Raw genomic sequence first — 26,823 nt, 5'->3', positions numbered from 1 at the left:
CTAACTGAGCTGGTCCTGGATCATCATACCAGTCATTGTTTCAACGCAGCCTTGAAATGCGTGGACAGAGTCCAGGAGCCAAGATGATTTGGATGGACTCCGTCATTCCTGTAGAGTATCTTCTGTTTCCAAAGTTATCAATAAAAGTGACTCCAGCAGAGCTACAGTAGTCTTTTAGCCAGATGTGTAATACCAGCAGTCTGCTGAATCTTTCACATCCGCGGCCCAACGATGGTATTGGACCTGAAATTATTGCCCGTTTTTTGGAGTCTTTTAATGCTAAAATCAGTTCTTTTAAATCTATTTTCAAGTGTTCCGAGCTAGCCCTCCTGATGTTGTTTGTATAGGTCCTGGATGGCAGGAAGCTTGGCCCCAGTGATGTACTGGGCCGTACGCACTACCCTCTGTAGCGCCTTACGGTCAGATGCCGAGCAGTTGCCATACCAGGCGGTTATGCAACCGGTCAGGATGCTCTCGATGTTGCAGCTGTATAACTTTTTGAGGATCTGGGGTCCCATGCCAAATATTTTCAGTCTCCTGAGGGGGAGAAGGTGTTGTCATGCCCTCTTCACAGCCATGATACTTTGTTGGTGATGTGAACACCAAGGAACTTGAAACTCTCGACCCGCTCCACTACAGCCCCGTTGATGTTAAACGGGGACTGTTCGGCCTGCCTTTTCCTGTAGTCCACGATCACCTCCTTTGTTTTGCTCACATTGAGGAAGAGGTTGTTGTCCTGGCACCACACTGCCAGGTCTCTGACCTCCTCCCTATAGGCTGTCTCATGGTTGTCGGTGATCAGGCCTACCGCTGTTGTGTCGTCAGCAAACTTATAATGGTGTTGGAGTCGTGTTTGGACTAAGCACAGACACCTGAGGGGCCCCTGTGTTGAGGATCAGCGTGGTGGATGTGTTGTTACCTACCCTTACCACCTGGGGGCAGCCCGTCAGGAAGTCCAGGATCCAGTTGCAGAGGGAGGTGTTTAGTCCCAGGCTTCCTAGCTTAATGATGAGCTTTGTGGGCACTATGGTGTTGAACGCTTTGCTGTAGTCAATGAACAGTATTCTCACATAGGTGTTCCTTTTGTCCAGATGAGAAAGGGCAGTGTGGAGTGAAATTGAGATTGCAACATCTGTGGATCTGTTGGGGCGGTATGCGAATTGGAGTGGGTCTACGGTATCTGGGATTATGCTGTTGATGTGAGCCATGACCAGCCTTTCATAGCACTTCATGGCTACCGACGTGAGTGCTATGGGGCGGTAATCATTTAGGCAGGTTACCTTCGCTTCCTTGGGCACAGGGACTATGGTGGTCTGCTTGAAACATGTAGGTATTACAGACTCGGTCAGGGAGAGTTTGAAAATGTCAGTGAAGACACTTGCCAGTTGGTCCGTGCATGCTTTGAGTACATGTCCTGGTAATCCGTCTGGCCCTGCTGCTTTCTGAATGTTGACCTGTTTAAAGGTCTTGCTCAAATCAGCTACCGTGAGTGTTATCACTCAGTCATCCAGAACAGCTAATGCTCTCATGCATGCTTCAGTGATGCTTGCATCGAAGCAATTATAAAAGGCATTTAGCTCATCTGGTAGGCTCACGTCACTTGGCAGCTCGTGGCTGGGTTTCCCTTTGTAGTCCGTAATACTTTTCAAGCCCTGGCACATCCGACGAGCATCAGAGCCGGTGTAGTAGGATTCAATCTTAATCCTGTCTTGACGCTTTGATTGTTTGATGGTTTGTCTGAGGGCGTAGCAGGATTTCTTATAAGCGCCCCGCTCCTTGAAAGCGGCAGCTTTAGCCTTTAGCTCAGTGCGGATGTTGCCTGTAATCCATGGCTTCTGGTTGGGATATGTACGTACGGTCACTGTGGGGACGACATCATCGTCCCCTCAATGCCATTGGATGAATCCCGGAACATATTCCAGTCTGTGCTAGAAAAACAGTCCTGTAACGTAGCATCCGCGTCATCTGACCACTTCCGTATTGAGCGAGTCTCTGGTACTTCCTGCTTTAGTGTTTGCTTGTAAGCAGGAATCAGGAGGATAGAATTATGGTCAGATTTGCCAAATGGAGGGCGAGGGAGAGCTTTGTATGCGTTTCTGTGTGTGGAGTAAAGGTGGTCTAGAGTTTTTTTTCCCCCTCTGGTTGCACATGTGACATGCTGGTAGAAATGAGGTAAAACAGATTTAAAATTGCCTGCATTAAAGTCCCCGGCCACTAGGAGTGTTGCTTCTGGATGAGCATTTTCTTGTTTGCTTATGGCCTTAATACCAGCATCGGTCTGTGGTGGTAAATAGATGGTTACGAATAATTTAGATCAGAACTCTCTTGGTAGATAGTATGGTCTACAGCTTATCATGAGGTATTCTACCTCAGGCAAGCAATACCTTGAGACTTCTTTAATATTTGACATCGCGCACCAGCTGTTCCTGAAAAATATACACACACCCCGCCCCTCGTCTTACCTCGTCTTACCTATATTATGCATGTCGTCGTTCAGCCACGACCCAGTGAAACATAAGATATTACAGTTTTTAATGTCCTGTTGGTAGGATAGTCATATATCATCTATTTTGTTTTACAATGCACGTTGGCCAGTAGAACGGATGGTAGTGGAGGTTGACTCACTCGCCTACGAACTCTCAGAAGGCAGCCCGACCTCCGCCCCTCTTTTTCTCCGTCTTTTCTTCACGCAAATGACAGGGATCTGGGCTTGTTCCCGGAAAAGCAGTATGTCCTTCGCGTCGGACTCGTTAAAGAAAAAATCTTTGTCCAGTTCGAGGTGAGTAATCGCTGTTCTGATGTCCAGAAGTTATTTTTGGTCATAAGAGACGGTAGCAGCAACATTATGTACAAAATACGTAAAAAAATAAGTTACAAACAAAGTGAAAAAACTAACAAAATCGCACAGTTGGTTAGAAGCTAGTAAAACTGCAGTGATTACAGAATCGAGTCTTCTTGGGTATGACGCTACAAGCTTGGCACACCTGAATTTGGGGAGTTTCTCCCCTTCTTCTCTGCAGATCCTCTCAAGATCTGTCAGGTTGGATGTTTTTAATATTTATTGTTCTTTTTTTTCTTTTTTTTCATACAACCTGACAGACCTCAGGTGGACAAAACCTTGAGACTTCCTTAGCTATAGTGCACCAGCTGCATAGTGCACGACCCTAAGCACAAAGCCAAGACAATGCAGGAGTGGCTTCGGGACAAGTCTCTGAATGTCCTTGATTGGCCCGGCCAGTGCCCGGAGTCGAACCCGATCTAACATCTCTGGAGAGACCTGAAAATAGTTGTTCAGCGACGATCCACATCCAATCTGACAGAGCTTGAGAAGATCTGCGGAGAAGAAGGGGAGAAACTTCCCAAATACAGGTGTAAGCTTGTAGCGTCATACCCAAGAAGACTCGATTTTGTAATCACTGCCAAAGGTGCTTCAACTAAGTACTGAGTAAAGGGTCTGAATACTTATGTAATAGTGATATTTAAGTTTTTCATTTTTAATACATTTGCTAAAATAAAAAATAAAATGTTTTTGCTTTGTTGTTATCGGGTATTGTGTGTAGAATGATGAGGGAAAAAAGCTATTGAAACAATTTTAGAACATGGCTGTAACGTAACAAAATGTGGAAAAAGTCAAGTGGTCTGAATACTTTCCGAAGCACTGTATATATACATTATACTGAGTGTTACAGTAGTCTAGATGGAGTGTTACAGTAGTCTAGATGGAGTGTTACAGTAGTCTACTGTAGATGTCACTATATAATATGTAAAGTGCGTCACACTGTCTCAGTGAACTTTCTCTCTCTCTCTCTCTCTCTCTCTCTCTCTCTCTCTCTCTCTCTCTCTCTCTCCCTTCCTCTCTCCCTCCTCTAGGTGTATACCTTTAACTCAGTGCGTAAGTCCATGTCCACGGTGGTCCAGCAACGAGACGGATCCTTCAGACTGTACAGTAAAGGAGCTTCTGAGATACTACTGAAGAAGTGAGGGAGGAGGAGGAGGGGGAAGAGGGGTGGGGAGAGGAGGAAGAGGGGGGAGGAGAGGGAGGGATGTAGAAACAAAACCAATGAAATGTACACTGTACTTCTTAACAATATCACTAATTCTACTAATATCTCTCTCAATTAAATTAAATTAAATTTAAGGGCTTTATTGGTATGGAAAACATATGTCTACATTGCCAAAGCAAGTGAAAGAGATATTAAACAAAAATGAAATAAAACATACAAATTTTATGTAAACATTACACTCACAAAAGTTCCAAAAGAATAAAGACATTACGAATGTCATATTATGTGCAAATAGTTCAAGTACAAAAGGGAAAATAAATAAACATAAATTTGGGTTGTATTTACAATGGTGTTTGTTCTTCACTGGTTGCCCTTTTCTTGTGGCAACAGGTCACAATAGATATGGGAGTTTATAAAAATTGGGTTTGATTTCAAATAATTTTTCTTTTTCTATCTGTGTAATCTGAGGGAAATATGTGTCTCTAATATGGTTATACTTTTGGCAAGAGGTTAGGAAGTGCAGCTCAGTTTCTACCTCATTTTGTGGGCAGTGTGCACATAGCCTGTCTTCTCTTGAGAGCCAGGTCTGCCTACGGCAGCCTTTCTCAATAGCAGGGCTATGCTCACTGAGTCTGTACATAGTCAAGGATTTCATTAAGTTTGGGTCAGTTACAGTGGTCAGGTATTCTGCCACTGTGTACTCTCTGTTTAGGACCAAATAGCATTCTAGTTTGCTCAGTTTTTTTGTTAATTCTTTCCAATGTGTCAAGTAATGATCTTTTTGTTTTGTCATGATTTGGTTGGGTCTAATTGTGTTGCTGTCCTGGGTCTCTGTGGGGTGTGTTTGTGTTTGTGAACAGAGCTCCAGGACCAGCTTGCTTAGGGGACTCTTCTCCAGGTTCATCTCTCTGTAGGTGATGGCTTTGTTATGGAAGGTTTGGGAATCGCTTCCTTTTAGGTGGTTGTAGAATTGAATGGCTCTTTTCTGGATTTTGATAATTAGGGAGTTTCGGCCTTATTCTGCCCTGCATGCATTATTTGGTGTTTTACGTTGTACACAGAGGATATGTTTTGCAGAATTCTGCATGCAGAGTCTCAATTTGGTGTTTGTCCCATTTTGTGAATACTTGTTTGGTGAGCAGACCCCAGACCTCACAACCATTAAGGGCAATGGGTTCTATAACTGATCCTAATTGGTATGTCGAATTTTATGTTCCTTTTGATGGCATAGAAGGCCCTTCTTGCCTTGTCTCTCAGCTCGTTCACAGCTTTGTGGAAGTTACCTGTGGCACTGATGTTTAGGCCGAGGTATGTATAGTTTTTTTGTGTGCTCTAGGGCAATGGTGTCTAGATGCAAGTTGTATTTGTGGTCCTGGCAACTGGACCTTTTTTGGAACACCATTATTTTTGTCTTACTGAGATTTTACTGTCAGGGCCCAGGTCTGACAGAATCTGTGCAGAAGATCTAGGTGCTGCTGTAGGTCCTCCTTGGTTGGGGACAGAAGCACCAGATCATCATTAAACAGTAGACATTTTACTTCAGATTCTAGTAGGGTGAGGCCGGGTGCTGCAGACTGTTCTAGTGCCCTCGCCAATTCGTTGATATATATGTTGAAGAGGGTGGGGCTTAAGCTGCATCCCTGTCTCACCCCACGCATCCCTGCATCCCTGTCTCACCTCGGCAATTTTAACCGCACACTTGTTGTTTGTGTACATGGATTTTATAATGTCGTATGTTTTTCCCCCAACACCACTTTCCATCAATTTGTATAGCAGACCCTCATGCCAAATTGAGTCGAAAGCTTTTTTTAAAACCTCTTTGGGCTAGGGGGCGGTATTTTGACGTCCAGATGAAAAGCGTGCCCAAAGTAAACTACCTGCTACTCAGGCCCAGATGCTATTATATGCATATAATTGGCAGATTTGGATAGAAAACACTCTAAAGTTTCTAAAACTGTTGAAAAAATGTCTGTGAGTATAACAGAACTGATATGACAAGCGAAAACCTGAAAATCCATCCAGGAAGTGCCATTATTTGAAATGGGTGTTTTTCCATTGAAAGCCTATCCACCATATAAAGGGATATGACCCAGATTGCGTTCCCTATGGCTTCCACTAGATGTGAACAGTATTTAGACATTGTTTCAGGCTTTTATTCTGAAAAATGAGGTAGAATGACCCCTTTCAATGAGTGGACAGTGGAAAGTCCCAGAGTTGTTTGGTGTGCGCTACCGAGAGCGTGCCTTTTGTTCTTTTTCCTTTATATTGACGATGCTATTGTCCGGTTGAAATATTATTGATTATTTAGACAAAAAACAACCTGAGGATTGATTATAAACATCGTTTGACATGTTTCTACGAACTTTACTGGTACTATTTGGATTTTTCGTCTGCCTGTTGTGACTGCCTTTGAGCCAATGGATTACTGAACAAAACTAACATTTATTGTGTAACATGGAGTATTGTAAGTGCAACCATATGAAGATAATCAAAGGTAAGTGATTAATTTTATCGCTATTTCTGACTTTTGTTACTCCTCTACTTGGCTGGAAAATGTTTGTATGGTTGTGTGTGCTGGGCACTGTCCTCAGATAATCGCATGGTTTGCTTTCGCCATAAAGCCTTTTTGAAATCTGACACATCGGCTGGATTAACAAGAAATTAAGATTTATTTTGATGTATTACAGTTATATTTTTGTGAATGTTGAATATTGATATTCCTGTCAAATCGATCCCGCTAAAGGAATTGGTGCGTGAAGGGATCCATAAGAGAAGACTTCGCCTTTGTTTAGGTTTGTTTGTTTGTCAATTAGGGTGTGCAGGGTGAATACGTGGTCTGTCGTACGGTAATTTGGTAAAAAGCCAATTTGACATTTGCTCAGTACATTGTTTTCACTGAGGAAATGTACGAGTCTGTTAATGATAATGCAGAGGATTTTCCCAAGGTTGCTGTTGACGAATATATCACACGGTAGTTATTGGGGTCAAATTTGTCTCCACTTTTGTCGATTGGGGTGATCAGTCCTTGGTTCCAAATATTGGGGAAGATGCCAGAGCCAAGGATGATGTTAAATAGTTTAAATATAGCTAATTGGAATTTGTGGGTGTAAATGTTATCATTTCATTGAGGACAACATCAATACCACAGGCCTTTTTGGGTTGGAGGGTTTGTATTTTGTCCTGAAGTTCATTCAATGTAATTGGAGAATCCCGTGGGTTCTGGTAGTCTTTAATAGTTGCTTCTGATTTGTATTTCATCATGTATATGTTTTTGCTGTTTGTTCTTTGTTATAGGGCCAAAAAGATTGGAGAAGTGGTTTATCAATACATCTCCATTTTGGATAGATAACTCTTCATGTTGTTGATTGTTTAGTGTGTTCCAATGTTCCCAGAAGTGGTTAGAGTCTATGGATTCTTCAATTACATTGAGCTGATTTCTGACGTACTGTTCCTTCTTTTTCTGTAGTGTATTTCTGTATAGTTTTAGTGATTCCCCATAGTGAAGGCCCAGGTTTTCTGGGTCTCTGTTTTTGGTTGGATAGGTTTCTCAATTTCTTTCTGAGGTTTTTGTATTCTTCATCAAACCATTTGTCATTGTTGTTAATTTTCTTGGGTTGTCTGCTTGAAATTTTTAGATTTGATAGGGAAGCTGAGAGGTCAAATATACTGTTTAGGTTTTCTACTGCCAAGTTTACACCTTCACTATTACAGTGGAACGTTTTATCCAGGAAGTTGTTTAAAAGGGACTGAATTTGTTGTTGCCTAATTGTTTTTTGGTAGATTTTCACACTACTCTCCTTCCATCTATGGCATTTCTTAATATTATTCAGCTCCTCTGGCTTTGTTGCCTCATGATTGAGTATTGCTCTGTTCAAGTAGACTGTGATTTTGCTGTGATCTGATAGAGGTGTCAGTGGGCTGACTGTGAACGCTCTGAGAGACTTTGTGTTGAGGTCAGTGATAAAGTAATCTACAGTACTACTGCCAAGAGATGAGCTATAGGTGTACCTACAGTAAGAGTCCCTTCAAAGCCTACCATTGACTATGTACAGTGGGGGGGATATAGGTAGGATGGAGAAGCTGTCTTCATTAAAGTATAGGGATTCTAGTGGGGGGATATAGGTAGGATGGAGAAGCTGTCTTCATTATAGTATGGGGATTCTAGTGGGGGGATATAGGTAGCACACAGGAGGACATTTTTCTCTGTTCAGATAATTTCATTAATTTCTAGCCAAATGTAAAATGTTCCTGTTTTGATTAATTTAATAGAGTGGGGTAGGTCTGCTCTATACCAAATTAGCATACCCCCTGAGTCTCTTCCCTGTTTCACACCTGGTAGTTTGGTGGATGGGACTACCAGCTCTCTGTAACCTAGAGGGCAACCAGTGGGTCCATCTCCTTTATACCATGTTTCTTGTAGGATGATAATGTCACTAAATCTGATTGCGCCAACAGAGATGGTCGCCTCGCTTCGAGTTCTTAGGAAACTATGCAGTATTTTGTTTTTTTTATGCATTATTCTTACGTTGTTACCACAGGAAATCTTAAGTGTTATTACATACAGCCGGGAAGAACTATTGGAAAAAAGAGCAACGTCAACTTACCAACATTATGACCAGGAATACCGGACGTGTTTGTTGCACCCTCGACAACTACTATGATTATTATTATTTGACCATGCTGGTCATTTATGAACATTTTAACATCTTGACCATGTTCTGTTATAATATCCACCCGGCACAGCCCGAAGAGGACTGGCCACCCCTGATAGCCTGGTTCCTCTCTAGGTTTCTTCCTAGGTTTTTGGCCTTTTTAGGGAGTTTTTCCCAGGGAGTTTTTCCTAGCCACTGTGCTTCTTTCACATGCATTGCTTGCTGTTTGGGGTTTTAGGCTGGGTTTCTGTACAGCACTTTGAGATATCAGCTGATGTACGAAGGGCTATATAAATACATTTGATTTGATTTGATTTGAATACGACTTTCCCGAAGTGGATCCTCTGTTCGGACCACCACCCAGGACAATGGATCGGATCCTAACAGGCGATCCAAAACAACGATGCTGCAGAAGGGGCAGACGAAGCGGCCACAGGCTCCGTAGACGTGCACATCGTCCACCGCTCACGAGTGTACTACTAGCCAATGTCCAGTCTCTTGACAACAAGGTAGACGATATTCGTGCAAGAGTTGCCTTCCAGAGAGACATCAGAGATTGTAACATTGTCTGTTTCATGGAAACTGGCTCTCTTGGGATATGTTGTCGGAAACGGTTCAGCCACCGGGCTTCTCCATGCATTGCGCCAACAGAGATAAACACCACTCTGGGAAGAGGAAGGGCAGGGGTGTATGCTTCATGATTAACGACTCATTGTGTAATCATAACAACATTCAGGAACTCAAGTCCTTCTGCTCACCCGACCTAGAATTCCTCACAATCAAATGCCGACCATATTATCTCCCAAGAGAATTCACGTCGGTTATTGTCACAGCCGTGTATATCCCCCCTCAAGCCGATACCACGACGGCCCTCAAGGAACTTCACTGGACTCTATGTAAACTGGAAACCATATATCCTGAGGCCGCGTTTATTGTAGCTGGGGATTTTAACAAAGCAAATTTGAGAACAAGGCTACCTAAATTCTACCAGCATATTGATAGCACTACGCGCATGGGCAATACCCTCGATCACTCCTACTCTAACTTCCATGATGAATACAAAGCCCTCCCCCGCCCTTCCTTCGGCAAATCCAACCACGACATCATCTTGCTCCTACCGTCTTATAGGCAGAAACTCAAACAGGATGTACCAGTGACAAGAACCATTCAACGCTGGTCTGATCAATCGGAATCCACGCTTCAAGATTGTTTTGATCACGCGGACTGGGACATGTTCCGGTCAGCCTCAGAGAATAACATCGACCTATACGCTGACTCAGTGAGTAAGTTTATAAATAAGTGCATTGGAGATGTTGTAGCCACTGTGACTATTAAAACCTACCCTAACCAGAAACAGTGGATGGATGGCGGCATTTGCGCAACAATGAAAGCGCGATCCATGGAAAGAGGTCTGGGAATATGACAGAATATAAACAATGTAGCTATTCACTCCGCAAGGCAATCCAACAAGCGAAATGCCGGACTACAAAGGAAATCAATTCAACGGCTCAGACACTAGACGTTTGTGGCAGGGTCTACAGGAAATCACGGACTACAAAAAGAAAACGTCACGCTTCCAGACAAGCTAAACTCCTTCTTTGACTGCTTTGAGAGTAATATAATGACACCGTCGCAGCCCACTAACATGGACAGCTCCCCCCCCCCCTCCTTCTCCGTGGCTGACGTCAGTAAAACGTGTTAACCCTCGCAAGGCTGCTGGCCCAGACGGCATCCCTAGCCGCGTCCTCAGAGCATGCGCAGACCAGCTGGCTGGTGTGTTTACGGACATATTCAATCTCTCCTTATCCCAGTCTGCTGTCCCCACATGCTTCAATATGGCCACCATTGTTCCTGTTCCCAAGAAGGCAAAGGTAACTGAACTAAATGACTATCACCCCGTAGCACTCACTTCTGTCACCATGAAGTGCTTAGAGAGACTAGTCAAGGATCATATCACCTCCACCTTACCGGCCACCCTAGACCCACTTCAGTTTCCATACCGCCCCAACAGGTCTACAGACAACGCAATCGCCATCACACTGCACACTGCCCTAACCCATCTGGATGAAAGGAATACCTATATAAGAATGCAGTTATTGACAACAGCTCAGCATTCAACACCATAGTACCCTTCAAACTTATCATCAAGCTGGAGGCCCTGGGTCTCAACCCCGCCCTGTGCAATTGGGTCCTGGACTTTCTGACGGACCGCCTCCTGGTGGTGAAGGTAGGAAACAACACCTCCACTTCGCTGACCCTCAACACTGGGGTTCCACAAGGGTACGTGCTCAGCTCCCTCCTGTACTCCCTGGCCACGCACGCCTCCTACTCAATCATCAAGTTTGCAGACGACACAACAATAGTGGGCTTGATTACCAACAACGGCGAGACATCCTACAGAGAGTAGGTGAGGGCACTCGGAGTGTTTTGTCAGGAAAACAACTGCACCGCCCTCAACCGCAAGGCTCTCCAGAGGGTAGTGTGGTCTGCACAACGCATCACCGGGGGCAAACTATCTGCCCTCAGGACACCTACGCCACCCGATGTCACAGGAAGGCCAAAAAGATCATCAAGGACAACAACCACCCGAGCCACTGCCTGTTCACCCCGCTATCATCCAGAAGGCGAGGTCAGTACAGGTGCATCAAAGCTGGGACCGAGAGACTGAAAATCAGCTTCTATCTCAAGGCCATCAGACTGTTAAACAGCCATCACTAACACAGAGAGGCTGCTGCCTACATTGAGACCCAATCACTGGCCACTTTAATAAATGGATCACTAGTCACTATAAATAATGCCACTTTAAATAATGGCTACATATCTTATATTACTCATATCACATGTATCTAATGTATTTTATACCATCTATTGCACCTTGCCTATGCTGCTCGGCCATCGCTCATCCATATACTTACATGTATATATTCTCATTCGACCCCTTTAGATGTGTATGTATTAGGTAGTTGTTGTGGAATTGTTACATTACTTGTTAGATATTACTGCACCGTCGGAACTAGAAGCACAAGCATTTCACTACACTCGCATTAAGACCTGCTAACCATGTGTATGTGACAAATAAAATTTGATTTGCTTTCCAAATTCTTTGATGTCTGGGTTCCTGCTCTTTAGGCCAAAGGCAGATGGGGCTTGGGTCGATGTAATAGTGGGGGTTGGGCCTGTTGCTCTGCTCACGGCCTGAGCATATGTCCTGCTGTCATGTTGAGGTCTCTCTCTCTCTCTCTCTCATTCTCTCTCTCTCTCATTCTCTCTCTCTCTCATTCTCTCTCATTCTTTCTCTCTCTCTCATTCTCTCTCTCTCTCATTCTCTCTCTCTCATTCATCTCTCTCTCTCTCTCTCTCTCTCTCTCTCTCTCTCTCTCTCTCTCATTCTCTCTCGCTCTCATTCTCTCTCTCTCATTCTCTCTCTCATTCTCTCTCTCTCTCATTGTCTCTCTCTCTCTTTCTCTCTTTCTCTCTCTCATTCTCTCTTTCTCTCATTCTCTCTCTCTCATTCTCTCTCTCATTCTCTCTCTCTCTCATCGTCTCTCTCTCTCTCTCTCTCTCTCTCTCATTGTCTCTCTCATTGTCTCTCTCTCTCTTTCTCTCTCTCTCTCATTCTCTCTTTCTCTCATTCTCTCTCTCTCATTCTCTCTCTCATTCTCTCTCTCTCTCATCGTCTCTCTCTCTCTATCTCTCTCTCTCTCATTCTCTCTTTCTCTCATTCTCTCTCTTTCGCTCTCTCTCCCTCTCTCTTTTTATCCCGCTCGCTCTCTCTCTCTCTCATTCTCTCTCTCTTTCACCCAGGTGTTCGTATATCATGGACGTTCATGGAGAGCCACGTAATTTCAGACCCAGAGACAGAGAGGAGATGGTGAAACAGGTGACACACCACAAACACACACACACACACACACACACACACACACACACACACACACACACACACACACACACACACACACACACACACACACACACACACACACACACACACAAACGCCCACACATACACACTTCATATGAATGTTACCAAATGTATTGTGATGAAACAGGTGATAGAGCCGATGGCGTGTGAAGGGTTAAGGACGATCTGTATCGCATTCCGAGACCTTCCATCCAATCCCGAGCCAGACTGGGACAACGAGGAGGACATCGTTACTCAGCTGACCTGTCTCACTGTGGTGGGCATAGAAGACCCTGTACGACCTGAGGTAGAGTGGGTGTTATGGTACTGTAAGGTGCAGAGGGTTGTGAGTTGGCGCCCCCAGTCAAACCCTAACCCTAACCCTAACCCTGTACGACCTGAGGTAGAGTGGGTGTTAGGTTACTGTAAGGTGCAGAGGGTTGTGAGTTGGCGACCCCAGTCTAACCCTAACCCTAACCCTAACCCTGTACGACCTGAGGTAGAGTGGGTGTTATGGTACTGTAAGGTGCAGAGGGTTGTGAGTTGGCGCCCCCAGTCTAACCCTAACCCTAACCCTAACCCTGTACGACCTGAGGTAGAGTGGGTGTTATGGTACTGTAAGGTGCAGAGGGTTGTGAGTTGGCGCCCCCAGTCTAACCCTAACCCTAACCCTGTACGACCTGAGGTAGAGTGGGTGTTATGGTACTGTAAGGTGCAGAGGGTTGTGAGTTGGCGCCCCCAGTCTAACCCTAACCCTAACCCTGTACGACCTGAGGTAGAGTGGGTGTTATAGTACTGTAAGGTGCAGAGGGTTGTGAGTTGACGCCCCCAGTCTAACCCTAACCCTAACCCTAACCCTGTACGACCTGAGGTAGAGTGGGTGTTATGGTACTGTAAGGTGCAGAGGGTTGTGAGTTGGCGCCCCCAGTCTAACCCTAACTCTAACCCTGTACGACCTGAGGTAGAGTGGGTGTTATGGTACTGTAAGGTGCAGAGGGTTGTGAGTTGGCGCCCCCAGTCTAACCCTAACCCTGTACGACATGAGTGGGTTTTATGGTACTGTAAGGTGCAGAGGGTTGTGAGTTGGCGACCCCAGTCTAACCCTAACCCTAACCCTAACCCTGTACGACCTGAGATAGAGTGGGTGTTATGGTACTGTAAGGTGCAGAGGGTTGTGAGTTGGCGCCCCCAGTCTAACCCTAACCCTAACCCTGTACGACCTGAGATAGAGTGGGTGTTATGGTACTGTAAGGTGCAGAGGGTTGTGAGTTGGCACCCCCAGTCTAACCCTAACCCTAACCGTGTACGACCTGACGTAGAGTGGGTGTTATGGTACTGTAAGGTGCAGAGGGTTGTGAGTTGGCTCCCCCAGTCTAACCCTAACCCTGTACGACCTGAGGTAGAGTGGGTGTTATGGTACTGTAAGGTGCAGAGGGTTGTGAGTTGGCGCCCCCAGTCTCACCCTAACCCTAACCCTGAACCACCTGAGGTAGAGTGGGTGTTATGGTACTGTAAGGTACAGAGGGTTGTGAGTTGGCGCCCCCATTCTAACCCTAACCCTAACCCTAACCCTGTACGACCTGAGGTAGAGTGGGTGTTATCGTACTGTAAGGTGCAGAGGGTTGTGAGTTGGCGCCCCCAGTCTAACCCTAACCCTAATCCTAACCCTGTACGACCTGAGGTAGAGTAGGTGTTATGGTACTGTAAGGTGCAGAGGGTTGTGAGTTGGCGCCCCCAGTCTCTCCCTATCCCTAACCCTGTACGACCTGAGGTAGAGTGGGTGTTATGGTACTGTAAGGTGCAGAGGGTTGTGAGTTGGCGCCCCCAGTCTAACCCTAACCCTGTACGACCTGAGGTAGAGTGGGTGTTATGGTACTGTAAGGTGCAGATGGTTGTGAGTTGGCGCCCCCAGTCTAACCCTAACCCTAACCCTGTACGACCTGAGGTAGAGTGGGTGTTATTGTACTGTAAGGTGCAGAGGGTTGTGAGTTGGCGCCCCCAGTCTAACCCTAACCCTAACCCTGTACGACCTGAGGTAGAGTGGGTGTTATGGTACTGTAAGGTGCAGAGGATTGTGAGTTGGCGCCCCCAGTCTAACCCTAACCCTAACCCTAACCCTGTACGACCTGAGGTAGAGTGGGTGTTATGGTACTGTAAGGTGCAGAGGGTTGTGAGTTGGCGACCCCAGTCTAACCCTAACCCTAACCCTAACCCTGTACGACCTGAGATAGAGTGGGTGTTATGGTACTGTAAGGTGCAGAGGGTTGTGAGTTGGCGGCCCCAGTCTAACCCTAACCCTAACCCTGTACGACCTGAGGTAGAGTGGGTGTTATTGTACTGTAAGGTGCAGAGGGTTGTGAGTTGGCGCCCCCAGTCTAACCCTAACCGTAACCCTGTACGACCTGAGATAGAGTGGGTGTTATGGTACTGTAAGGTGCAGAGGGTTGTGAGTTGGCACCCCCAGTCTAACCCTAACCCTAACCGTGTACGACCTGAGGTAGAGTGGGTGTTATGGTACTGTAAGGTGCAGAGGGTTGTGAGTTGACGCCCCCAGTCTAACCCTAACCCTAACCCTAACACTATACGACCTGAGGTAGAGTGGGTGTTATGGTACTGTAAGGTGCAGAGGGTTGTGAGTTGGCTCCCCCAGTCTAACCCTAACCCTGTACTACCTGAGGTAGAGTGGGTGTTATGGTACTGTAAGGTGCAGAGGGTTGTGAGTTGGCGCCCCCAGTCTCACCCTAACCCTAACCCTGAACCACCTGAGGTAGAGTGGGTGTTATGGTACTGTAAGGTACAGAGGGTTGTGAGTTGGCGCCCCCATTCTAACCCTAACCCTAACCCTAACCCTGTACGACCTGAGGTAGAGTGGGTGTTATGGTACTGTAAGGTGCAGAGGGTTGTGAGTTGGCGCCCCCCGTCTAACCCTAACCCTAACCCTAACCCTGTACGACCTGAGGTAGAGTAGGTGTTATGGTTCTGTAAGGTGCAGAGGGTTGTGAGTTGGCGCCCGCAGTCTAACCCTAACCCTAACCCTGTACGACGTGAGGTAGAGTGGGTGTTATGGTACTGTAAGGTGCAGAGGGTTGTGAGTTGGCGCCCCCAGTCTAACCCTAACCCTAACCCTGTACGACCTGAGGTAGAGTGGGTGTTATGGTACTGTAAGGTGCAGAGGGTTGTGAGTTGACGCCCCCAGTCTAACCCTAACCCTAACCCTAACCCTGTACGACCTGAGGTAGAGTGGGTGTTATGGTACTGTAAGGTGCAGAGGGTTGTGAGTTGGCGCCCCCAGTCTAACCCTAACCCTAACCCTGTACGACCTGAGGTAGAGTGGGTGTTATGGTACTGTAAGGTGCAGAGGGTTGTGAGTTGGCGCCCCCAGTCTAACCCTAACCCTAACCCTGTACGACCTGAGGTAGAGTGGGTGTTATGGTACTGTAAGGTGCAGAGGGTTGTGAGTTGGCGCCCCCAGTCTAACCCTAACCCTAACCCTGTACGACCTGAGGTAGAGTGGGTGTTATGGTACTGTAAGGTGCAGAGGGTTGTGAGTTGGCGCCCCAGTCTAACCCTAACCCTAACCCTAACCCTGTACGACCTGAGGTAGAGTGGGTGTCATGGTAAAGTAAGGTGCAGAGGGTTGTGAGTTGGCGCCCCCAGTCTAACCCTAACCCTAACCCTGTACGACCTGAGGTAGAGTGGGTGTTATGGTACTGTAAGGTGCAGAGGGTTGTGAGTTGGCGCCCCCAGTCTAACCCTAACCCTAACCCTAACCCTGTACGACCTGAGGTAGAGTGGGTGTTATGGTACTGTAAGGTGCAGAGGGTTGTGAGTTGGCGCCCCCAGTCTAACCCTAACCCTAACCCTGTACGACCTGAGGTAGAGTGGGTGTTATGGTACTGTAAGGTGCAGAGGGTTGTGAGTTGGCGCCCCCAGTCTAACCCTAACCCTAACCCTGTACGACCTGAGGTAGAGTGGGTGTTATGGTACTGTAAGGTGCAGAGGGTTGTGAGTTGGCGCCCCAGTCTAACCCTAACCCTAACCCTGTACGACCTGAGGTAGAGTGGGTGTCATGGTAAAGTAAGGTGCAGAGGGTTGTGAGTTGGCGCCCCCAGTCTAACCCTAACCCTAACCCTGTACGACCTGAGGTAGAGTGGGTGTTATGGTACTGTAAGGTGCAGAGGGTTGTGAGTTGGCGCCCCCAGTCTAACCCTAACCCTAACCCTAACCCTGTACGACCTGAGGTAGAGTGGGTGTTATGGTACTGTAAGGTGCAGAGGGTTGTGAGTTGGCGCCCCCAGTCTAACCCTAACCCTAACCCTGTACGACCTGAGGTAGAGTGGGTGTTATGGTACTGTAAGGTGCAGAGGGTTGTGAGTTGGCGCCCCCAGTCTAACCCTAACCCTAACCCTGTACGACCTGAGGTAGAGTGGGTGTTATGGTACTGTAAGGTGCAGAGGGTTGTGAGTTGGCGCCCCCAGTCTAACCCTAACCCTAACCCTAACCCTGTACGACCTGAGGTAGAGTGGGTGTTATGGTACTGTAAGGTGCAGAGGGTTGTGAGTTGGCGCCCCCAGTCTAACCCTAACCCTAACCCTGTACGACCTGAGGTAGAGTGGGTGTTATGGTACTGTAAGGTGCAGAGGGTTGTGAGTTGGCGCCCCCAGTCTAACCCACCCTAACCCTAACCCTGTACGACCTGAGGTAGAGTGGGTGTTATGGTACTGTAAGGTGCAGAGGGTTGTGAGTTGGCGACCCCAGTCTAACCCTAACCCTAACCCTGTACGACCTGAGGTAGAGTGGGTGTTATGGTACTGTAAGGTGCAGAGGGTTGTGAGTTGGCGCCCCCAGTCTAACCCTAACCCTAACCCTGTACGACCTGAGGTAGAGTGGGTGTTATGGTACTGTAAGGTGCAGAGGGTTGTGAGTTGGCGCCCCAGTCTAACCCTAACCCTAACCCTAACCCTGTACGACCTGAGGTAGAGTGGGTGTCATGGTAAAGTAAGGTGCAGAGGGTTGTGAGTTGGCGCCCCCAGTCTAACCCTAACCCTAACCCTGTACGACCTGAGGTAGAGTGGGTGTTATGGTACTGTAAGGTGCAGAGGATTGTGAGTTGGCGCCCCCAGTCTAACCCTAACCCTAACCCTAACCCTGTACGACCTGAGGTAGAGTGGGTGTTAAGGTACTGTAAGGTGCAGAGGGTTGTGAGTTGGCACCCCCAGTCTAACCCTAACCCTAACCGTGTACGACCTGAGGTAGAGTGGGTGTTATGGTACTGTAAGGTGCAGAGGGTTGTGAGTTGGCTCCCCCAGTCTAACCCTAACCCTGTACGACCTGAGGTAGAGTGGGTGTTATGGTACTGTAAGGTGCAGAGGGTTGTGAGTTGGCGCCCCCAGTCTCACCCTAACCCTAACCCTGAACCACCTGAGGTAGAGTGGGTGTTATGGTACTGTAAGGTACAGAGGGTTGTGAGTTGGCGCCCCCAGTCTAACCCTAACCCTATTCCTAACCCTGTACGACCTGAGGTAGAGTGGGTGTTATGGTACTGTAAGGTGCAGAGGGTTGTGAGTTGGCGCCCCCAGTCTAACCCTAACCCTAACCCTGTACGACCTGAGGTAGAGTGCGTGTTATGGTACTGTAAGGTGCAGAGGGTTGTGAGTTGGCGCCCCCAGTCTAACCCTAACCCTACCCTGTACGACCTGAGGTAGAGTGGGTGTTATGGTACTGTAAGGTGCAGAGGGTTGTGAGTTGGCGCCCCCAGTCTAACCCTAACTCTAACCCTGTACGACCTGAGGTAGAGTGGGTGTTATGGTACTGTAAGGTGCAGAGGGTTGTGAGTTGGCGCCCCCAGTCTAACCCTAACCCTGTACGACATGAGTGGGTTTTATGGTACTGTAAGGTGCAGAGGGTTGTGAGTTGGCGACCCCAGTCTAACCCTAACCCTAACCCTAACCCTGTACGACCTGAGATAGAGTGGGTGTTATGGTACTGTAAGGTGCAGAGGGTTGTGAGTTGGCGCCCCCAGTCTAACCCTAACCCTAACCCTGTACGACCTGAGATAGAGTGGGTGTTATGGTACTGTAAGGTGCAGAGGGTTGTGAGTTGGCACCCCCAGTCTAACCCTAACCCTAACCGTGTACGACCTGACGTAGAGTGGGTGTTATGGTACTGTAAGGTGCAGAGGGTTGTGAGTTGGCTCCCCCAGTCTAACCCTAACCCTGTACGACCTGAGGTAGAGTGGGTGTTATGGTACTGTAAGGTGCAGAGGGTTGTGAGTTGGCGCCCCCAGTCTCACCCTAACCCTAACCCTGAACCACCTGAGGTAGAGTGGGTGTTATGGTACTGTAAGGTACAGAGGGTTGTGAGTTGGCGCCCCCATTCTAACCCTAACCCTAACCCTAACCCTGTACGACCTGAGGTAGAGTGGGTGTTATCGTACTGTAAGGTGCAGAGGGTTGTGAGTTGGCGCCCCCAGTCTAACCCTAACCCTAATCCTAACCCTGTACGACCTGAGGTAGAGTAGGTGTTATGGTACTGTAAGGTGCAGAGGGTTGTGAGTTGGCGCCCCCAGTCTCTCCCTATCCCTAACCCTGTACGACCTGAGGTAGAGTGGGTGTTATGGTACTGTAAGGTGCAGAGGGTTGTGAGTTGGCGCCCCCAGTCTAACCCTAACCCTGTACGACCTGAGGTAGAGTGGGTGTTATGGTACTGTAAGGTGCAGATGGTTGTGAGTTGGCGCCCCCAGTCTAACCCTAACCCTAACCCTGTACGACCTGAGGTAGAGTGGGTGTTATGGTACTGTAAGGTGCAGAGGGTTGTGAGTTGGCGCCCCCAGTCTAACCCTAACCCTAACCCTGTACGACCTGAGGTAGAGTGGGTGTTATGGTACTGTAAGGTGCAGAGGATTGTGAGTTGGCGCCCCCAGTCTAACCCTAACCCTAACCCTAACCCTGTACGACCTGAGGTAGAGTGGGTGTTATGGTACTGTAAGGTGCAGAGGGTTGTGAGTTGGCGACCCCAGTCTAACCCTAACCCTAACCCTAACCCTGTACGACCTGAGATAGAGTGGGTGTTATGGTACTGTAAGGTGCAGAGGGTTGTGAGTTGGCGGCCCCAGTCTAACCCTAACCCTAACCCTGTACGACCTGAGGTAGAGTGGGTGTTATTGTACTGTAAGGTGCAGAGGGTTGTGAGTTGGCGCCCCCAGTCTAACCCTAACCCTAACCCTGTACGACCTGAGATAGAGTGGGTGTTATGGTACTGTAAGGTGCAGAGGGTTGTGAGTTGGCACCCCCAGTCTAACCCTAACCCTAACCGTGTACGACCTGAGGTAGAGTGGGTGTTATGGTACTGTAAGGTGCAGAGGGTTGTGAGTTGACGCCCCCAGTCTAACCCTAACCCTAACCCTAACACTATACGACCTGAGGTAGAGTGGGTGTTATGGTACTGTAAGGTGCAGAGGGTTGTGAGTTGGCTCCCCCAGTCTAACCCTAACCCTGTACTACCTGAGGTAGAGTGGGTGTTATGGTACTGTAAGGTGCAGAGGGTTGTGAGTTGGCGCCCCCAGTCTCACCCTAACCCTAACCCTGAACCACCTGAGGTAGAGTGGGTGTTATGGTACTGTAAGGTACAGAGGGTTGTGAGTTGGCGCCCCCATTCTAACCCTAACCCTAACCCTAACCCTGTACGACCTGAGGTAGAGTGGGTGTTATGGTACTGTAAGGTGCAGAGGGTTGTGAGTTGGCGCCCCCCGTCTAACCCTAACCCTAACCCTAACCCTGTACGACCTGAGGTAGAGTAGGTGTTATGGTTCTGTAAGGTGCAGAGGGTTGTGAGTTGGCGCCCGCAGTCTAACCCTAACCCTAACCCTAACCCTGTACGACGTGAGGTAGAGTGGGTGTTATGGTACTGTAAGGTGCAGAGGGTTGTGAGTTGGCGCCCCCAGTCTAACCCTAACCCTAACCCTGTACGACCTGAGGTAGAGTGGGTGTTATGGTACTGTAAGGTGCAGAGGGTTGTGAGTTGACGCCCCCAGTCTAACCCTAACCCTAACCCTAACCCTGTACGACCTGAGGTAGAGTGGGTGTTATGGTACTGTAAGGTGCAGAGGGTTGTGAGTTGGCGCCCCCAGTCTAACCCTAACCCTAACCCTGTACGACCTGAGGTAGAGTGGGTGTTATGGTACTGTAAGGTGCAGAGGGTTGTGAGTTGGCGCCCCCAGTCTAACCCTAACCCTAACCCTGTACGACCTGAGGTAGAGTGGGTGTTATGGTACTGTAAGGTGCAGAGGGTTGTGAGTTGACGCCCCCAGTCTAACCCTAACCCTAACCCTGTACGACCTGAGGTAGAGTGGGTGTTATGGTACTGTAAGGTGCAGAGGGTTGTGAGTTGGCGCCCCAGTCTAACCCTAACCCTAACCCTAACCCTGTACGACCTGAGGTAGAGTGGGTGTCATGGTAAAGTAAGGTGCAGAGGGTTGTGAGTTGGCGCCCCCAGTCTAACCCTAACCCTAACCCTGTACGACCTGAGGTAGAGTGGGTGTTATGGTACTGTAAGGTGCAGAGGATTGTGAGTTGGCGCCCCCAGTCTAACCCTAACCCTAACCCTAACCCTGTACGACCTGAGGTAGAGTGGGTGTTATGGTACTGTAAGGTGCAGAGGGTTGTGAGTTGGCGCCCCCAGTCTAACCCTAACCCTAACCCTGTACGACCTGAGGTAGAGTGGGTGTTATGCTACTGTAAGGTGCAGAGGGTTGTGAGTTGACGCCCCCAGTCTAACCCTAACCCTAACCCTGTACGACCTGAGGTAGAGTGGGTGTTATGGTACTGTAAGGTGCAGAGGGTTGTGAGTTGGCGCCCCAGTCTAACCCTAACCCTAACCCTGTACGACCTGAGGTAGAGTGGGTGTCATGGTAAAGTAAGGTGCAGAGGGTTGTGAGTTGGCGCCCCCAGTCTAACCCTAACCCTAACCCTGTACGACCTGAGGTAGAGTGGGTGTTATGGTACTGTAAGGTGCAGAGGATTGTGAGTTGGCGCCCCCAGTCTAACCCTAACCCTAACCCTAACCCTGTACGACCTGAGGTAGAGTGGGTGTTATGGTACTGTAAGGTGCAGAGGGTTGTGAGTTGGCGACCCCAGTCTAACCCTAACCCTAACCCTGTACGACCTGAGATAGAGTGGGTGTTATGGTACTGTAAGGTGCAGAGGGTTGTGAGTTGGCGCCCCCAGTCTAACTCTAACCCTAACCCTGTACGACCTGAGGTAGAGTGGGTGTTATGGTACTGTAAGGTGCAGAGGGTTGTGAGTTGGCGCCCCAGTCTAACCCTAACCCTAACCCTAACCCTGTACGACCTGAGGTAGAGTGGGTGTCATGGTAAAGTAAGGTGCAGAGGGTTGTGAGTTGGCGCCCCCAGTCTAACCCTAACCCTAACCCTGTACGACCTGAGGTAGAGTGGGTGTTATGGTACTGTAAGGTGCAGAGGATTGTGAGTTGGCGCCCCCAGTCTAACCCTAACCCTAACCCTAACCCTGTACGACCTGAGGTAGAGTGGGTGTTAAGGTACTGTAAGGTGCAGAGGGTTGTGAGTTGGCACCCCCAGTCTAACCCTAACCCTAACCGTGTACGACCTGAGGTAGAGTGGGTGTTATGGTACTGTAAGGTGCAGAGGGTTGTGAGTTGGCTCCCCCAGTCTAACCCTAACCCTGTACGACCTGAGGTAGAGTGGGTGTTATGGTACTGTAAGGTGCAGAGGGTTGTGAGTTGGCGCCCCCAGTCTCACCCTAACCCTAACCCTGAACCACTTGAGGTAGAGTGGGTGTTATGGTACTGTAAGGTACAGAGGGTTGTGAGTTGGCGCCCCCAGTCTAACCCTAACCCTATTCCTAACCCTGTACGACCTGAGGTAGAGTGGGTGTTATGGTACTGTAAGGTGCAGAGGGTTGTGAGTTGGCGCCCCCAGTCTAACCCTAACCCTAACCCTGTACGACCTGAGGTAGAGTGCGTGTTATGGTACTGTAAGGTGCAGAGGGTTGTGAGTTGGCGCCCCCAGTCTAACCCTAACCCTACCCTGTACGACCTGAGGTAGAGTGGGTGTTATGGTACTGTAAGGTGCAGAGGGTTGTGAGTTGGCGACCCCAGTCTAACCCTAACCCTAACCCTAACCCTGTACGACCTGAGATAGAGTGGGTGTTATGGTACTGTAAGGTGCAGAGGGTTGTGAGTTGGCGCCCCCAGTCTAACCCTAACCCTAACCCTGTACGACCTGAGATAGAGTGGGTGTTATGGTACTGTAAGGTGCAGAGGGTTGTGAGTTGGCACCCCCAGTCTAACCCTAACCCTGACCGTGTACGACCTGAGGTAGAGTGGGTGTTATGGTACTGTAAGGTGCAGAGGGTTGTGAGTTGTCGCCCCCAGTCTAACCCTAACCCTAACCCTGTACGACCTGAGGTAGAGTGGGTGTTATGGTACTGTAAGGTGCAGAGGGTTGTGAGTTGGCTCCCCCAGTCTAACCCTAACCCTGTACGACCTGAGGTAGAGTGGGTGTTATGGTACTGTAAGGTGCAGAGGGTTGTGAGTTGGCGGCCCCAGTCTAACCCTAACCCTAACCCTAACCCTGTACGACCTGAGGTAGAGTGGGTGTTATTGTACTGTAAGGTGCAGAGTGTTGTGAGTTGGCGCCCCCAGTCTAACCCTAACCCTAACCCTGTACGACCTGAGGTAGAGTGGGTGTTATGTTACTGTAAGGTGCAGAGGGTTGTGAGTTGGCGCCCCCAGTCTAACCCTAACCCTAACCCTAACCCTGTACGACCTGAGGTAGAGTGGGTGTTATGGTACTGTAAGGTGCAGAGGGTTGTGAGTTGGCGCCCCCAGTCTAACCCTAACCCTAACCCTAACCCTGTACGACCTGAGGTAGATTGGGTGTTATGGTACTGTAAGGTGCAGATGGTTGTGAGTTGGCGCCCCCAGTCTAACCCTAACCCTAACCCTGTACGACCTGAGGTAGAGTGGGTGTTATGGTACTGTAAAGTGCAGAGGGTTGTGAGTTGGCGCCCCCAGTCTAACCCTAACCCTAACCCTGTACGACCTGAGGTAGAGTGGGTGTTATGGTACTGTAAGGTGCAGAGGATTGTGAGTTGGCGCCCCCAGTCTAACCCTAACCCTAACCCTGTACGACCTGAGGTAGAGTGCGTGTTATGGTACTGTAAGGTGCAGAGGGTTGTGAGTTGGCGCCCCCAGTCTAACCCTAACCCTGTACGACCTGAGGTAGAGTCTGTGTTATGGTACTGTAAGGTGCAGAGGGTTGTGAGTTGGCGCCCCCAGTCTAACCCTAACCCTAACCCTGTACGACCTGAGATAGAGTGGGTGTTATGGTACTGTAAGGTGCAGAGGGTTGTGAGTTGGCACCCCCAGTCTAACCCTAACCGTGTACGACCTGAGGTAGAGTGGGTGTTATGGTACTGTAAGGTGCAGAGGGTTGTGAGTTGACGCCCCCAGTCTAACCCTAACCCTAACCCTAACCCTGTACGACCTGAGGTAGAGTGGGTGTTATGGTACTGTAAGGTGCAGAGGGTTGTGAGTTGGCTCCCCCAGTCTAACCCTAACCCTGTACGACCTGAGGTGGAGTGGGTGTTATGGTACTGTAAGGTGCAGAGGGTTGTGAGTTGGCCCCCCCAGTCTCACCCTAACCCTAACCCTGAACCACCTGAGGTAGACTGGGTGTTATAGTATTGTAAGGTGCAGAGGGTTGTGAGTTGGCACCCCCAGTCTAACCCTAACCCTGACCGTGTACGACCTGAGGTAGAGTGGGTGTTATGGTACTGTAAGGTGCAGAGGGTTGTGAGTTGGCTCCCCCAGTCTAACCCTAACCCTGTACGACCTGAGGTAGAGTGGGTGTTATGGTACTGTAAGGTGCAGAGGGTTGTGAGTTGGCGCCCCCAGTCTAACCCTAACCCTAACCGTGTACGACCTGAGGTAGAGTGGGTGTTATGGTACTGTAAGGTGCAGAGGGTTGTGAGTTGACGCCCCCAGTCTAACCCTAACCCTAACCCTAACCCTGTACGACCTGAGGTAGAGTGGGTGTTATGGTACTGTAAGGTGCAGAGGGTTGTGAGTTGGCTCCCCCAGTCTAACCCTAACCCTGTACGACCTGAGGTAGAGTGGGTGTTATGGTACTGTAAGGTGCAGAGGGTTGTGAGTTGGCGCCCCCAGTCTCACCCTAACCCTAACCCTGAACGACCTGAGGTAGAGTGGGTGTTATGGTACTGTAAGGTGCAGAGGGTTGTGAGTTGGCGCCCCCAGTCTAACCCTAACCCTATCCCTAACCCTGTACGACCTGAGGTAGAGTGGGTGTTATGGTACTGTAAGGTGCAGAGGGTTGTGAGTTGGCGCCCCCAGTCTAACCCTAACCCTAACCCTAACCCTGTACGACCTGAGGTAGATTGGGTGTTATGGTACTGTAAGGTGCAGATGGTTGTGAGTTGGCGCCCCCAGTCTAACCCTAACCCTAACCCTGTACGACCTGAGGTAGAGTGGGTGTTATGGTACTGTAAGGTGCAGAGGGTTGTGAGTTGGCGCCCCCAGTCTAACCCTAACCCTAACCCTGTACGACCTGAGGTAGAGTGGGTGTTATGGTACTGTAAGGTGCAGAGGATTGTGAGTTGGCGCCCCCAGTCTAACCCTAACCCTAACCCTGTACGACCTGAGGTAGAGTGCGTGTTATGGTACTGTAAGGTGCAGAGGGTTGTGAGTTGGCGCCCCCAGTCTAACCCTAACCCTGTACGACCTGAGGTAGAGTCTGTGTTATGGTACTGTAAGGTGCAGAGGGTTGTGAGTTGGCGCCCCCAGTCTAACCCTAACCCTAACCCTGTACGACCTGAGATAGAGTGGGTGTTATGGTACTGTAAGGTGCAGAGGGTTGTGAGTTGGCACCCCCAGTCTAACCCTAACCGTGTACGACCTGAGGTAGAGTGGGTGTTATGGTACTGTAAGGTGCAGAGGGTTGTGAGTTGACGCCCCCAGTCTAACCCTAACCCTAACCCTAACCCTAACCCTGTACGACCTGAGGTAGAGTGGGTGTTATGGTACTGTAAGGTGCAGAGGGTTGTGAGTTGGCTCCCCCAGTCTAACCCTAACCCTGTACGACCTGAGGTGGAGTGGGTGTTATGGTACTGTAAGGTGCAGAGGGTTGTGAGTTGGCCCCCCCAGTCTCACCCTAACCCTAACCCTGAACCACCTGAGGTAGACTGGGTGTTATAGTATTGTAAGGTACAGAGGGTTGTGAGTTGGCGCCCCCAGTCTAACCCTAACCCTAACCCTGTAAGACCTGAGATAGAGTGGGTGTTATGGTACTGTAAGGTGCAGAGGGTTGTGAGTTGGCACCCCCAGTCTAACCCTAACCCTGACCGTGTACGACCTGAGGTAGAGTGGGTGTTATGGTACTGTAAGGTGCAGAGGGTTGTGAGTTGGCTCCCCCAGTCTAACCCTAACCCTGTACGACCTGAGGTAGAGTGGGTGTTATGGTACTGTAAGGTGCAGAGGGTTGTGAGTTGGCGCCCCCAGTCTAACCCTAACCCTAACCGTGTACGACCTGAGGTAGAGTGGGTGTTATGGTACTGTAAGGTGCAGAGGGTTGTGAGTTGACGCCCCCAGTCTAACCCTAACCCTAACCCTAACCCTGTACGACCTGAGGTAGAGTGGGTGTTATGGTACTGTAAGGTGCAGAGGGTTGTGAGTTGGCTCCCCCAGTCTAACCCTAACCCTGTACGACCTGAGGTAGAGTGGGTGTTATGGTACTGTAAGGTGCAGAGGGTTGTGAGTTGGCGCCCCCAGTCTCACCCTACCCTAACCCTGAACCACCTGAGGTAGAGTGGGTGTTATGGTACTGTAAGGTGCAGAGGGTTGTGAGTTGGCGCCCCCAGTCTAACCCTAACCCTAACCCTAACCCTGTACGACCTGAGGTAGAGTGGGTGTTATGGTACTGTAAGGTGCAGAGGGTTGTGAGTTGGCGCCCCCAGTCTAACCCTAACCCTAACCCTAACCCTGTACGACCTGAGGTAGATTGGGTGTTATGGTACTGTAAGGTGCAGATGGTTGTGAGTTGGCGCCCCCAGTCTAACCCTAACCCTAACCCTGTACGACCTGAGGTAGAGTGGGTGTTATGGTACTGTAAGGTGCAGAGGGTTGTGAGTTGGCGCCCCCAGTCTAACCCTAACCCTAACCCTGTACGACCTGAGGTAGAGTGGGTGTTATGGTACTGTAAGGTGCAGAG

The 26,823-nt window shown here is 49.0% G+C and overlaps 1 protein-coding gene across 1 annotated transcript in view; it reads left to right on the top strand.

The window, feature by feature from the left end:
- Window positions 1-26,823, top strand: part of LOC106593269 (plasma membrane calcium-transporting ATPase 2) — a 335,713-nt gene that overhangs the window by 208,891 nt on the left and 99,999 nt on the right. Inside the window, exons 14-16 of the mRNA XM_082959776.1 lie at window positions 3,871-3,977; window positions 12,461-12,536; window positions 12,709-12,867. Of these exons, the coding sequence (XP_082815902.1) occupies window positions 3,871-3,977; window positions 12,461-12,536; window positions 12,709-12,867 (342 nt within the window). The remainder of the gene's footprint in view (window positions 1-3,870; window positions 3,978-12,460; window positions 12,537-12,708; window positions 12,868-26,823) is intronic.

Source organism: Salmo salar, chromosome 13, assembly GCF_965601325.2.
Source record: "Salmo salar chromosome 13, fSalSal1, whole genome shotgun sequence".
NCBI lineage: Eukaryota > Metazoa > Chordata > Actinopteri > Salmoniformes > Salmonidae > Salmo > Salmo salar.
The sequence above is the reverse complement of the archived record's forward strand: the minus strand, read 5'-3'. Positions and strand labels throughout refer to the sequence as shown.